General features: G+C 34.2%; 3 protein-coding genes across 5 annotated transcripts; 2 read left to right on the top strand and 1 right to left on the bottom strand.

Annotated features, from left to right (window-relative positions):
* The first annotated feature begins 315 nt into the window (after positions 1–315).
* On the top strand, positions 316–1861 carry LOC108337446 (40S ribosomal protein S21). Its single transcript, XM_017573977.2, has 3 exons — positions 316–500; positions 620–752; positions 1683–1861. Exons 1-3 carry the CDS (start codon positions 451–453, stop codon positions 1746–1748), a joined length of 249 nt encoding a protein of 82 aa, XP_017429466.1. The 5' UTR covers positions 316–450; the 3' UTR covers positions 1749–1861.
* An 828-nt stretch (positions 1862–2689) lies between these two features.
* On the top strand, positions 2690–6619 carry LOC108337154 (probable protein phosphatase 2C 40). Of its 3 annotated transcripts, XM_052880894.1 has the most exons (5): positions 2690–2980; positions 3889–3980; positions 4474–5637; positions 5873–6137; positions 6231–6619. In XM_052880894.1, the coding sequence occupies exons 3-5, from the start codon at positions 4477–4479 to the stop codon at positions 6356–6358; spliced, it is 1554 nt and encodes a 517-aa protein (XP_052736854.1). In that variant the 5' UTR covers positions 2690–2980; positions 3889–3980; positions 4474–4476; the 3' UTR covers positions 6359–6619. The 3 variants fall into 3 exon arrangements, with proteins under 3 accessions (XP_052736854.1, XP_052736852.1, XP_052736853.1); XM_052880892.1 differs by lacking the exon at positions 3889–3980 and having other exon boundaries at positions 2692–2980; positions 4431–5637; XM_052880893.1 differs by lacking the exon at positions 3889–3980 and having other exon boundaries at positions 2695–2980.
* A 1331-nt stretch (positions 6620–7950) lies between these two features.
* On the bottom strand, positions 7951–9094 carry LOC108337833 (uncharacterized). Its single transcript, XM_017574434.2, has 2 exons — positions 9017–9094; positions 7951–8663 (listed from the first exon to the last, which is right to left on the bottom strand). The coding sequence occupies exon 2, from the start codon at positions 8538–8540 to the stop codon at positions 8127–8129; it is 414 nt and encodes a 137-aa protein (XP_017429923.2). The 5' UTR covers positions 8541–8663; positions 9017–9094; the 3' UTR covers positions 7951–8126.
* Between the last annotated feature and the right edge of the window lie 1184 nt (positions 9095–10278).

Below are 10278 nucleotides of genomic sequence, written 5' to 3'. Positions count from 1 at the left end.
TTTGACAATAAATTAGAGATTATTTCATTATAAAGCTATAATATTTTGAAATAAATTATTATATATATTTTTTTACATATTAATAGTATTTTTCATTTTTCATTTTTATAAAGACTAAAGTAACTATGTATGGCGATGAAGGTTGAAATTCTCCATTTTCTTTTAGAAAATTTTAAATACAAAAAATTGATTTAGAGACTAGAAAAAAAAACATATTTTAGTGTCCTTTGTTAAATTCGGGCTTTCGAAGAAAGCCCAGCCCAAGAGAAGAAGACTAGGGTTTTGGGATTTATAACAATCTTCTCTGGTGTGCTTCCTCTCTTATGTGTTTCTGTTCTTTCTTGATTCTTTGAAAATTTCATGTAATCCTTATTGTTACTATCTTGTTTTAATCCCATTCACACGCTTGTAGAGATTTTTGTGAAGGAGTTTTCTAAGGTTCAACCAAAGATGCAGAACGAGGAAGGACAGATCACCGAGCTTTACATTCCTAGGAAGTGGTATGTGTCATTTTTCTATTCTTTCCATTAATTGTTTTTGGGATTTCCTTTTAAAAGTGATTTATCTGTTTGTTTGTTGAATTTGGGAACTTATATCGATTTTTGTGAATATGGTGCAGTTCTGCTACAAACAGGTTGATTACTGCGAAGGACCATGCTTCGGTTCAGATTAACATTGGTCATGTGGATGAGAATGGTATCTACAATGGTCAATTCTCCACCTTTGCCCTTTGCGGCTTCATCCGTGCTCAGGTCTCCATTTTCATATCTTTTGGAATTGATTTATTATTATTATTATTATTATTATTATTATTATTATTATTATTATTATTCTATTTACTAATATTTATGTGAACTGTGACCTACTTATTTTTTAGGTTATGCCAGTGGGTAGAAGTGTTTTGTATTTTTTGCTACGTACTTTTTTTTTTGGTTTATTGCATTAGTTCTGTGATTACTGAATGTGTATTGTAAATTAGGGTTTGTTTTGCGAAATTATTGGGGTTGATTTTATGTGCCTCATAATGAATGTCTTTAGTAGAGAAAATAAATGTTTATATGCTTCGAATTGAATGTATAACAAATGGTTTCCTTTTTTATTTAGAAAAATTACTTGCTTAAATTCAGCGGTAAGAATTGGTTTGTTGTTCACTAATTTGCTGGGTCGATAGAGTTTCTGTTTCAGCGGTTGATATCAATTTATTTGAAGGCATTGGATGTTCTTGTAAATAGTATTTAATGTAGCTTCAAGCTGAGTTATTAACTATTTTCTTCTTTTATTTCCCCTTCATCTTTCTCTATTAGAATATTGGTTTATCTTTCTTTCTCTGTAAATATCATACATTGGCGTTGTTAATTCTTGAAAATATAAAACAATTAGAATTTGTTTCCCGTATACATGCATCTGTGTGGTCAGCCGTAAAAATCCTGACAAACAGATCATTAGTATATATTTTTCTCGTTTCATTGTTGGTCTAAAGATAATGAAATTAATGCAGTGCAATATGATGAATTGTGATTTTGATTTATCAATGTGGAGCTTGCTTTTCATTTTATGAATACGTTGAATATTGTGTTTGCTATTTGTGTTTAGGTCCCAGTTTTTGTATTGAAACTCCTTTTTGTTTCATTTATGATATTTTACCTATTTACTAAGAAGCATTTCTTGCTCTTAATATCCAGGGTGATGCCGACAGTGCCCTAGATCGCTTGTGGCAGAAGAAGAAAACTGAAGTTAAGCAACAGTAGACGCCCATGTTACTTTGTTATGTATTAATTTTTACTAATGCGTTGATTGAGGCTTTTGATAATTAAATTACGCTTTTAAACTAATTTAAATTAATTTTATATTTATTGGCAAACGTACACTTGTTTTAATGTTTTCCTTCATTACAGCGAAGGGAACATAGCTATAAATATAATAGAGTTAATGTTTTCCTTCATTACAGCGAAGGGAACATAGCTATAAATATAATAGAGGAATTCACATTCTCAGTTTCACGTAAGTGAGCACTATAGAATGTATATATTTTTAAGCTTGTTGTTTACTAAGCGTCACTGAAATAAAATAATCTACCATTGCATATTATTTTGACCTTTTAATATAAAATTATTTAATTTTTTTTCAAAATCAATAAAATTATAATAACTAAATAATAATTAAGTTACCAATAAAAGACATTATAACATTATTTTATACTTATTAGATAATTTATTACGTAATTCCAATTCAATAAATTTAGTCAAGAGTCTATATTCATTTTTTTTAATTTATTTTATTCGTCCACATAATAGTAAAAAGTTATACATAATTGGTTAAACTTTAAAAAAGTGAGAGGTTAAAAATGAAAGGAATAATGAATAGAAAACTTGTAAATAAGTGTCATTGATTTAAAAGAATAAAATATAACTTATAATTAGATAGTTTATTACTTTCTTTATAACAAGAAATAAACTACTTGTAATGAATGAGATGAGTCAAAAATGGATGAAGTTAGTTGTATTGACTTGTTAAAAAAATGTAAAAGATTATTAGTTAAAAAATGGTTGTTATATTACCAACACATGAAAATTCATTATTAGTTATTATACAAAAACACTAACAAATTTATAATATATAGTAATTTATGATTAAATTATAATATCAATACCAAATGATAATATGGCTCTTCATATTTGATTGCAAAATTCGGAAATTGAAAGAAAAAAGAGAAGAGAAAAAGAAAAGTTTGAAGAAAAGAAAAAAGAGAGAGAAGGAACCGGTTTCTTTGACTAGACCGAAACGTGAGCCATGAAAGAGCATTCATCTTCCCTTCTCTTCTCTACCATCCGAATTTCCAACCACTTCCTTTTCTTCCTTTCCTTTCAACACTCATTCTTCCTTCACCAATTTCTCTCTTCTCTCCTATTTCACCATCTCTCTTTCTCTTTCTCCTTCTTCGTTTCCATAGCTGCATTCTCAGCTCCTTCACTCTCTATTCGTAAGTGCCTTTTTTCCTTTCCTTTTTCTGTTTTTTTTTTTATTTCATTTCACGTGTCTCAGGCGGATTTTTTGTTCTACGTGTTTTTCTCTCTTCTGGGTTTTGTTTGTTTTGCAAAACAAATCAAATGAAGAATGCCCAAATGGAATTCTAGGGGAAAGTTTTGATTTTGATTTTGATTTTTACTCACGTTCAAAATAGGCGAGAGCATCACTGAATGTGAACTCGTGCAAGAATGCGCCCTTTTTCTTAGTGTTGATTTTTGTCAATTACACTCTTACATTGAGTATTATCATTACTGTCTGCCACTGTCATTGAAACTTCACTCTGTGTGTGTGTGTGTGAGAGAGAGAGAGAGATAGATAGATAGATGGAGAGAGAGAGAGAGAGAGAGAGAGAGAGAGATTGGAAATAAACAAGCTCATTGTTTCAATAAATTTTCCTGTTTTTGTACTATGAACTTGATCTTTCTTCCTCTTTTCCTTGTTTCTGGGGGCTTGATGTGAAGGGATGGCATGGAGAAATTCTTCTTTATTCATTAACGTGAAAAATATTTGGTATTTTTTGTTGGAGCCAAATGGTAAAATTTAATAATCTGCAAATTTTGTCAGAAATAGTTTGAGGTCGAATAAGTGTAGCCGTCAAGTAGTGAATATGGTACATGATAAAGCTTAAATTTTATTTTATTGTTTTTCTTTTCCTTTTCGTGTTGCTGTAAATTATTTGTGCTGGCATCAGGATTTAGTTTATGTTGTTTTTCTTGTCTTGGTGCCATGGACCTTCCTCATATTCAAAAGCATGAAATCCTCTTAGGCGGGCATAATCATTTAAAGTTTTATTTTGTAAATATGGTAAATATGAATAAATACCTGAGGAACTCTTAAAAATGTTTACACTCATTTGCTCAGATGCATTTCCCGTACAAATATGTTTTATTAGCATACAAAGGAAGCCAACACTGATACTGTAAGGTTTCAGCCAAATGCCTATGAAATTTTAGGTATATAATTATGTTTACTTTGATCCTTCATTTCTAATGCTTGAAGAATTTACTTCAAATTGGTTAATATTATTTGAATATTATTTGTTTATTTGTTATAATGTTATTTTGTTGAACTAATGGTTGCTAGTCCGGTATGTGGTACAGCTTTTAAGTTTGTTTAAAGAACTGTTATTGTGGCATTATTAAGTATATGAATTGACCGCTGTTTCTGCTATCTAGAAAATCTTCTGTTTTACGTTTTCTAGATAATCAAATGGCTTTTTCTACCAGATTAAACACACACATAATCTTTGATTATACATTCCTATATGGATTGTCATTATTAGTTTTGAATGAAACCTGTCTTCATCATACATGCATGTTTGATTGATCAAGTTTAGCTGCTCTCATGTTTCGTGCTCTGAGTTGATACATGTTGTGTGTTAATACTGTTTACTTTTGTGCCAGTGATGTAATATTGATAGTGTTGAGAATGGATTTCTTAAACCAGGAGATGAGCATGCATAGCCCTGAAGGTGAACTTAAAATAAGTTTTGGCTATCAATGCAATAGTGATAGAGGTATACCTTACAAAGAAATCAATAGAACAAGCAGTTTCTCTTGCTTATCCGGTGCTGCCTTAAGTGCAAATGCTACACTTCCCAACACAAATATCTGCAATGGCGTAATAGGAGAAGAAATCCTTCCGAGTTTGGACTCTCCTAAATCGTTTCGAACAATACCCTCTTCATCAAGTTTTCCAAAATTGGAAATATTATCATCTTCTGTCCATAGTAGTTTTTCAAATCTAAGTTGCAGCCCTTCCACTCCAACTAACATGCTTGAATATGACTCATGTTCATTAAAATCTATGAGTGCTTCTTCTAGAACTGAAGGTTTTCTTAATGCCATGGATGTTCAAGTTGCTGGAGGAGCGGCTGGTGAAGATAGAGTTCAAGCAGTTTGTTCTGAAGAAAATGGGTGGCTCTTCTGTGCTATTTATGATGGCTTTAATGGGAGAGATGCAGCCGACTTTTTGGCGGGTACCCTTTATGATACCATTGTATCTTATTTTAATATGTTACGTTGTGATTTGGAACCACATTTCATAAAAGCTTCTGACAATGTGGCTGTGGGTGAATCCTTTTCATATAATTTGGATGATAGTCTTATTCTTCTGGAGCACCAATCTCCTTCAAAATTTAAGGGAAACAATTCTGGTCTTGACTGTTTGGCAAACATTATTCCACCTTCCAAGTCAGAAGCATCTCCTAAATCATTTTCACATAGTAAAGTACTTGATGGTCTCCAGCATGTTCTTAGTCAGGTTGAGAATGATTTCTTATGCATGGTTGAACAGGAAATGGAGGAACGTCCAGATTTAGTTTCTATTGGATCTTGTGTTTTGCTTGTGCTTCTTCATGGCAATGATTTATATACACTTAATCTTGGTGACAGCAGAGCAGTATTGGCGACATGCTGTACAGATAACAGAATGAATGGGAATGAGAGATTGAAGGCTATCCAGCTCACAGATTGTCATACAGTTGACAATGAAGCCGAAAGAGCTCGAGTTCTTGCTGATCATCCTGATGATCCTAAAACCATAGTAGCAGGGAAAGTGAAGGGAAAACTGAAGGTTACTCGAGCTTTAGGAGCAGGGTACTTGAAAAAGGTTTGCATTTTTCTTATATTTTAGGCAAGAAGGTTCCAAAAGATTTTGAGTTGTGATTTTCTTTTGTAAAAGAAATTGTACACAATAAGATATTATAAAGATGTAATAACCCTGTACTGATATCCTAGCTCCAAATGATGAGTGGATGGAAGTTCATTACATTTATCGACTTTGCTAGTTTATGAACACCAACTATTTCAAAAGGACATGATTTTCCTCTTTTCCTTCCCTACAGAAAATTCTGAATGACGCATTAATGGGAATCCTTCGAGTTCATGATCTCACTAGCCCACCATATATTTCAACTGATCCATCGTTGAATGTGCACAAAATCTCAGATTCTGACCAATTTGTTATAGTTGCGAGTGATGGTTTATTTGACTTCTTCAGTAATGATGAAGCAGTACAGTTTGTAGAGTCTTATATATTGAGAAATCCTTTTGGTGATGCAGCAAAATTTCTTATTGAGCAATTAGTTGCAAGAGCAGCTGATTCTGCAGGTCATTTTTCAAGATCTCATGCTAACCTTGATTTTCATTGCATGAATGAGTTAATGTTATTTTACGATTAGTTACTAAGTGATGCTCTTGCAGGCTTCAGCACGGAGGAGTTGATGAATGTTCCCGACGGGAGGAGGAGGAAGTACCATGATGATGTGACGGTAATGGTGATCATCCTTGGCATGAATCAACGGACTTCAAAAGCATCAATTTGCACCTAGAGACTGACCAAAGAAAAATACATTTGAAGCTCTTAGATGACCATATTGGTTAAAGTGGTATTTCTTAGGAAGTTTTGATGTTCAAAGTGTACATTAGACCTTTAGAACTTAGAATCATTTGCTTGGTATCCAAAATCTTTCTGTAGTTTTTCCTATTCGTCTGGAACATGAATTTTTGAAATGGTTTCCTTGTATATAATATCAATGAAAATTAGCTTTTGTTTCGAAAAAAATGTAGATAACTGCTTTATATTTTGACAAGGGCAAGATTGTTACTTCATATACTTTTCTTATTAGTTGGTTTGCTTTATATTTGAATCGAGGAACATGCATGCTTGAATATATGAAAAGAAGTAAAAGAATGTAAATTTAAGAATGCATAAAAATGAAAGTGCTTCACTTTTTTGCCTTTCGGGACCTTCCCAGGCAGAAAATCTGCAGTCTCTTGGTTTCCTCACAGCTATTCTTTTTGTACTTACTGATAGAAAGTGACAATATTTTGAATGTGCATACTGAGTAATATGATTTGGTGACATCAAAGTGGAAAGAAACAAAAGACTTACATTAATCTTTGATGAAAAGTTGTAACATTCTTGTCATGTTACTCAACTTCAAAATTCAAATTTTTTATAGAAACTATTTTTGTTTCTGAAGTTAGTATTTCAAAGTTTAGCTTTAGTTTAATCTAGCTTGACTAGAGGTAAGTAAAACTTGAAATGTTAGTCCTTGACACAGACATGCATAAAGTTAGTTAATACAAGTAATATCCTTAACTAAATGCAAGATGACAGAAAATTGTAGTCAAACATCTCTTTATTATAGAGCTATCATTAGACCATAAATCTTTGGAAAAAAGTTATCCTATTCTCTGAATAGTATTTTATGTAAAAGATGAAAAAGTTGGAAGTTTAAAAAGTAATGAGAGTTGCCTACATTAATGCCCTTCTCACTGATATGTTAATTTAGGGCAGACAAAAAAGTGTTTTCAGTGAATTTCAACTTTTGCTCCACAAATAAAGTTCTCCAACACCTACATGTCCCCAAAACCACCAACAATTGTCTTCCTAGGTGTATAGTAAATGGAACTTATCATGTTCATATAATACACATTTCAGTATATAAATTTTGATCTGATATATAATACTGTGTATAATTGTATTACTTTTGTCACACACATATCAAAGGTATATTCTGAAATCAAACTACATAACTTTTTGTGGTCCAAGTTGCACAACTTGAACCAGTTTCCAAATTCTACCCACCTGACATTAGAGTCCCCCACCATTCTTTTTCAGTTTTTCTATTCTCTTTTGTGTAATCAAAATGCACAACGTCCTAAATCATCAAGAGAAAATATCAACCTTTAATCTGTTACATTCATATAATCCATACACTTCTTTAACTTTGTTGAAATAGGACAACTTCTTTAATGGATCTCCATGCATTTCAACAAATAAATAACGTGCATTAAAAAGAGCAATAAAGGAAAAAAAATTACAATCTTTTTCTTCTTATTTTCTTACTAAAGAAAGTGTTAAACTTTGCAACTGCAGTAGGATTGCAAACTATCTAGGAAATAAAATAATAATATCCATAGTACAACACTCTCTTTACTATCAAGTCTCACATAACAGAACACCCATTGACATTTTCATCACTGAAGATCTCAAAGGACACCAACGGTGCTGATTGAAAGTGATGACAATCTTGGTCCAGACCAGCCCACGTGTAGGGTGAAGATGGAACGTAGTAAGAAGGATACAATCTGTTATAAGCTGCAAACACCACTTTCTGGATATAAAAGCCAATACTGACGTGTAGGGTTCACATTCACTGGGCCCACAAGATCTTGAAACTGCAATCCAGTGTGTGCAGGTGCACCAGTAGCTGCTTCCACTGAACTCAAACCACTGTTTCCATTCCCACCACCAAGGTGCAATTTTTTCTTCTTCTTCTTAGCAGAGCCGGCACCACCTTCGCTCCGACCACCCTCCGACGGCATCCGGTAAACGGAGGGGGAATTTCCCAGCGAGTCATTGCTGCTGCTTTTTTTTCTCACTGTTACACTTGGCAGAAGCATTTTCAGTTCCCTTGTGATTTTCCACGCTCTGTAGTTCTTTAACTTCATTTTTCTTCTTCTTCTGCTGCTGCTGCTGCCCATTGCCGGAGATTTTCCCGTCATTCTCCGGCCAAATCTCGGCTTGTTTTCCGGCTCTGACGAGCTTCCTGAGAAGGGTCTCCACAGCAACACTTCCAGTTACTGTTACTTTGTTCAGCTGTGGGTCTATTGTTGCAGTGAAAACACCTACAAAGGGGAACCTTTTCTTTAGAATTCAAAATGAATCTAACTTATTTTTTATGCACTGTTTTGTCCCTTTCGTTAGACAATTTGGGATCTGTAAATTTTTCTTCTTTCCTGGTTCAGAATGCTATGTTGAAGTAATTACAACAGTGCAATACTCCTGCATGGGAAAAGAAGAATGCTCTCTGTAGAGTAAGAAAAAGTGTACGAAAAAAGAGTTGAAATAAATGAAATCTGAAGCTGGATTTGTGTTATGTTTTTCTAGCATATAATTGTGCAGTACGAGTACTTTCATGAGTTTTCTGGTGTAAAATTCTGCTTTCATACTTTTTGTTCAAAGAAATGTGATATAGTACCATCAATGCTCTTCAGAACTTTCTTTACTTTCCTCCTGCAACCTTCACAGTGGATTGAAACTTTCAAGAACCATGTCTAGGAGAAGAAGCAAAGAGAGTTAAATAATTAGTTGGAAAATGTTATTTGGATAACGAAATTTTGACACCGATTTCACAACGCCACGTGTCCGCTCTGCATTGGATAAATAATTTGAAAATAAAACAGAGAAAGGGTTAAGGGGCGAGGGGTATTTTGGGATTTCCAGGTTAAAATTTAAAGAATTGAGTTTGGCGGTTTAGGGTGGGAAAGACGTTCGTTCAACCCTTCCATCTTGTGTCTCGCTCTCTCGCTTTGTCGTTCGTCTTCGAAGCTTCCATCTTCGCTGTCGTTCTCTCCTCCTTTTTCAATATGTGCGTTCAAACCTTTGATATTCTCTGTGGCTGTGTGTTCCATCTTTACCCTAGTATGGACGTTGAACCCTTCCACCTTTTGTGGGTTTGTCGTCCACACAGAAACCCTTCCATCTTGTGTGTCTCTGTCCTCCATCTTGAAACGTACTCGTGTTGTGTTTTGGCATTCGGAAAGCGGGTGTGGTTGTTTTGTTCTGCATTTCGCGTCTGGTTGAAGTTGTTTTGATCATTTCAAGTATTTAATTTAATGAAGTTGTTTACTTTCAAAATGGTTCCTCAATTCTCGACATTTATTATGTAATGTTCAATTTATGATACACTTAATAGCATGGCAGTTGTGAGTAAAACACCAATACCACTAACCAATACCACTTAATAACACTGCAGTTGTCTGTAAAACTAAAAGTAACTTTTTTTTCCAATGGTGACCCCTGTTCACCTAACTGACTACCTGTGTTGGACTTTCTGTACAAAATCCAGTTTTTTCTCGGGTAATCGTTTACAAGGATGCTGTAAACGATTACCAGACCCTTTTTTGAACACCCTCACTCATCCCTTACAGAGCTTGCTCCTCCAACTGATGAGGGGTCACCTCACACTCCTTGGACTCACATCACATCACCAACCACCCTCTCCCACCACTGAAACACCTGTACCAGCCACAGACAGGTGCAGATTTGCCTAAAACTCAGCTTTTTTTCCAATGATGACCCCTGTTCACCTGACTGACTACCTGTGTTGGACTTTCTGTACAAATTCCTATTTTCTCTCGGGTAATCGTTTACAAGGATGCTGTAAACGATTACCAGACCCTTTTTTGAACACCCTCACTCATCCCTTGCAGAGCTTGCTCCTCCAACTGATGAGGCGTC

Source organism: Vigna angularis, chromosome 7 (genome assembly GCF_016808095.1).
Source record: "Vigna angularis cultivar LongXiaoDou No.4 chromosome 7, ASM1680809v1, whole genome shotgun sequence".
Taxonomy (NCBI): Eukaryota; Viridiplantae; Streptophyta; class Magnoliopsida; order Fabales; family Fabaceae; genus Vigna; species Vigna angularis.
This window is presented reverse-complemented; position numbering and strand designations above follow the sequence as displayed.

What these genes read in the sequence shown, in the direction of transcription:
- LOC108337446 (XM_017573977.2), top strand. Translation starts at nt 451, where the DNA reads ATGCAGAACGAGGAAGGACAGATCACCGAGCTTTACATTCCTAGGAAG. An exon ending in CTTTACATTCCTAGGAAGTG is followed by an intron (nt 501 to 619) that starts GTATGTGTCATT and finishes AATATGGTGCAG; the next exon opens with TTCTGCTACAAACAGGTTGA. An exon ending in GCGGCTTCATCCGTGCTCAG is followed by an intron (nt 753 to 1,682) that starts GTCTCCATTTTC and finishes CTTAATATCCAG; the next exon opens with GGTGATGCCGACAGTGCCCT.
- LOC108337154 (XM_052880892.1), top strand. Translation starts at nt 4,456, where the DNA reads ATGGATTTCTTAAACCAGGAGATGAGCATGCATAGCCCTGAAGGTGAA. An exon ending in GAGCAGGGTACTTGAAAAAG is followed by an intron (nt 5,638 to 5,872) that starts GTTTGCATTTTT and finishes CCTTCCCTACAG; the next exon opens with AAAATTCTGAATGACGCATT. An exon ending in AAGAGCAGCTGATTCTGCAG is followed by an intron (nt 6,138 to 6,230) that starts GTCATTTTTCAA and finishes ATGCTCTTGCAG; the next exon opens with GCTTCAGCACGGAGGAGTTG.
- LOC108337833 (XM_017574434.2), bottom strand. Translation starts at nt 8,540, where the DNA reads ATGACGGGAAAATCTCCGGCAATGGGCAGCAGCAGCAGCAGAAGAAGA.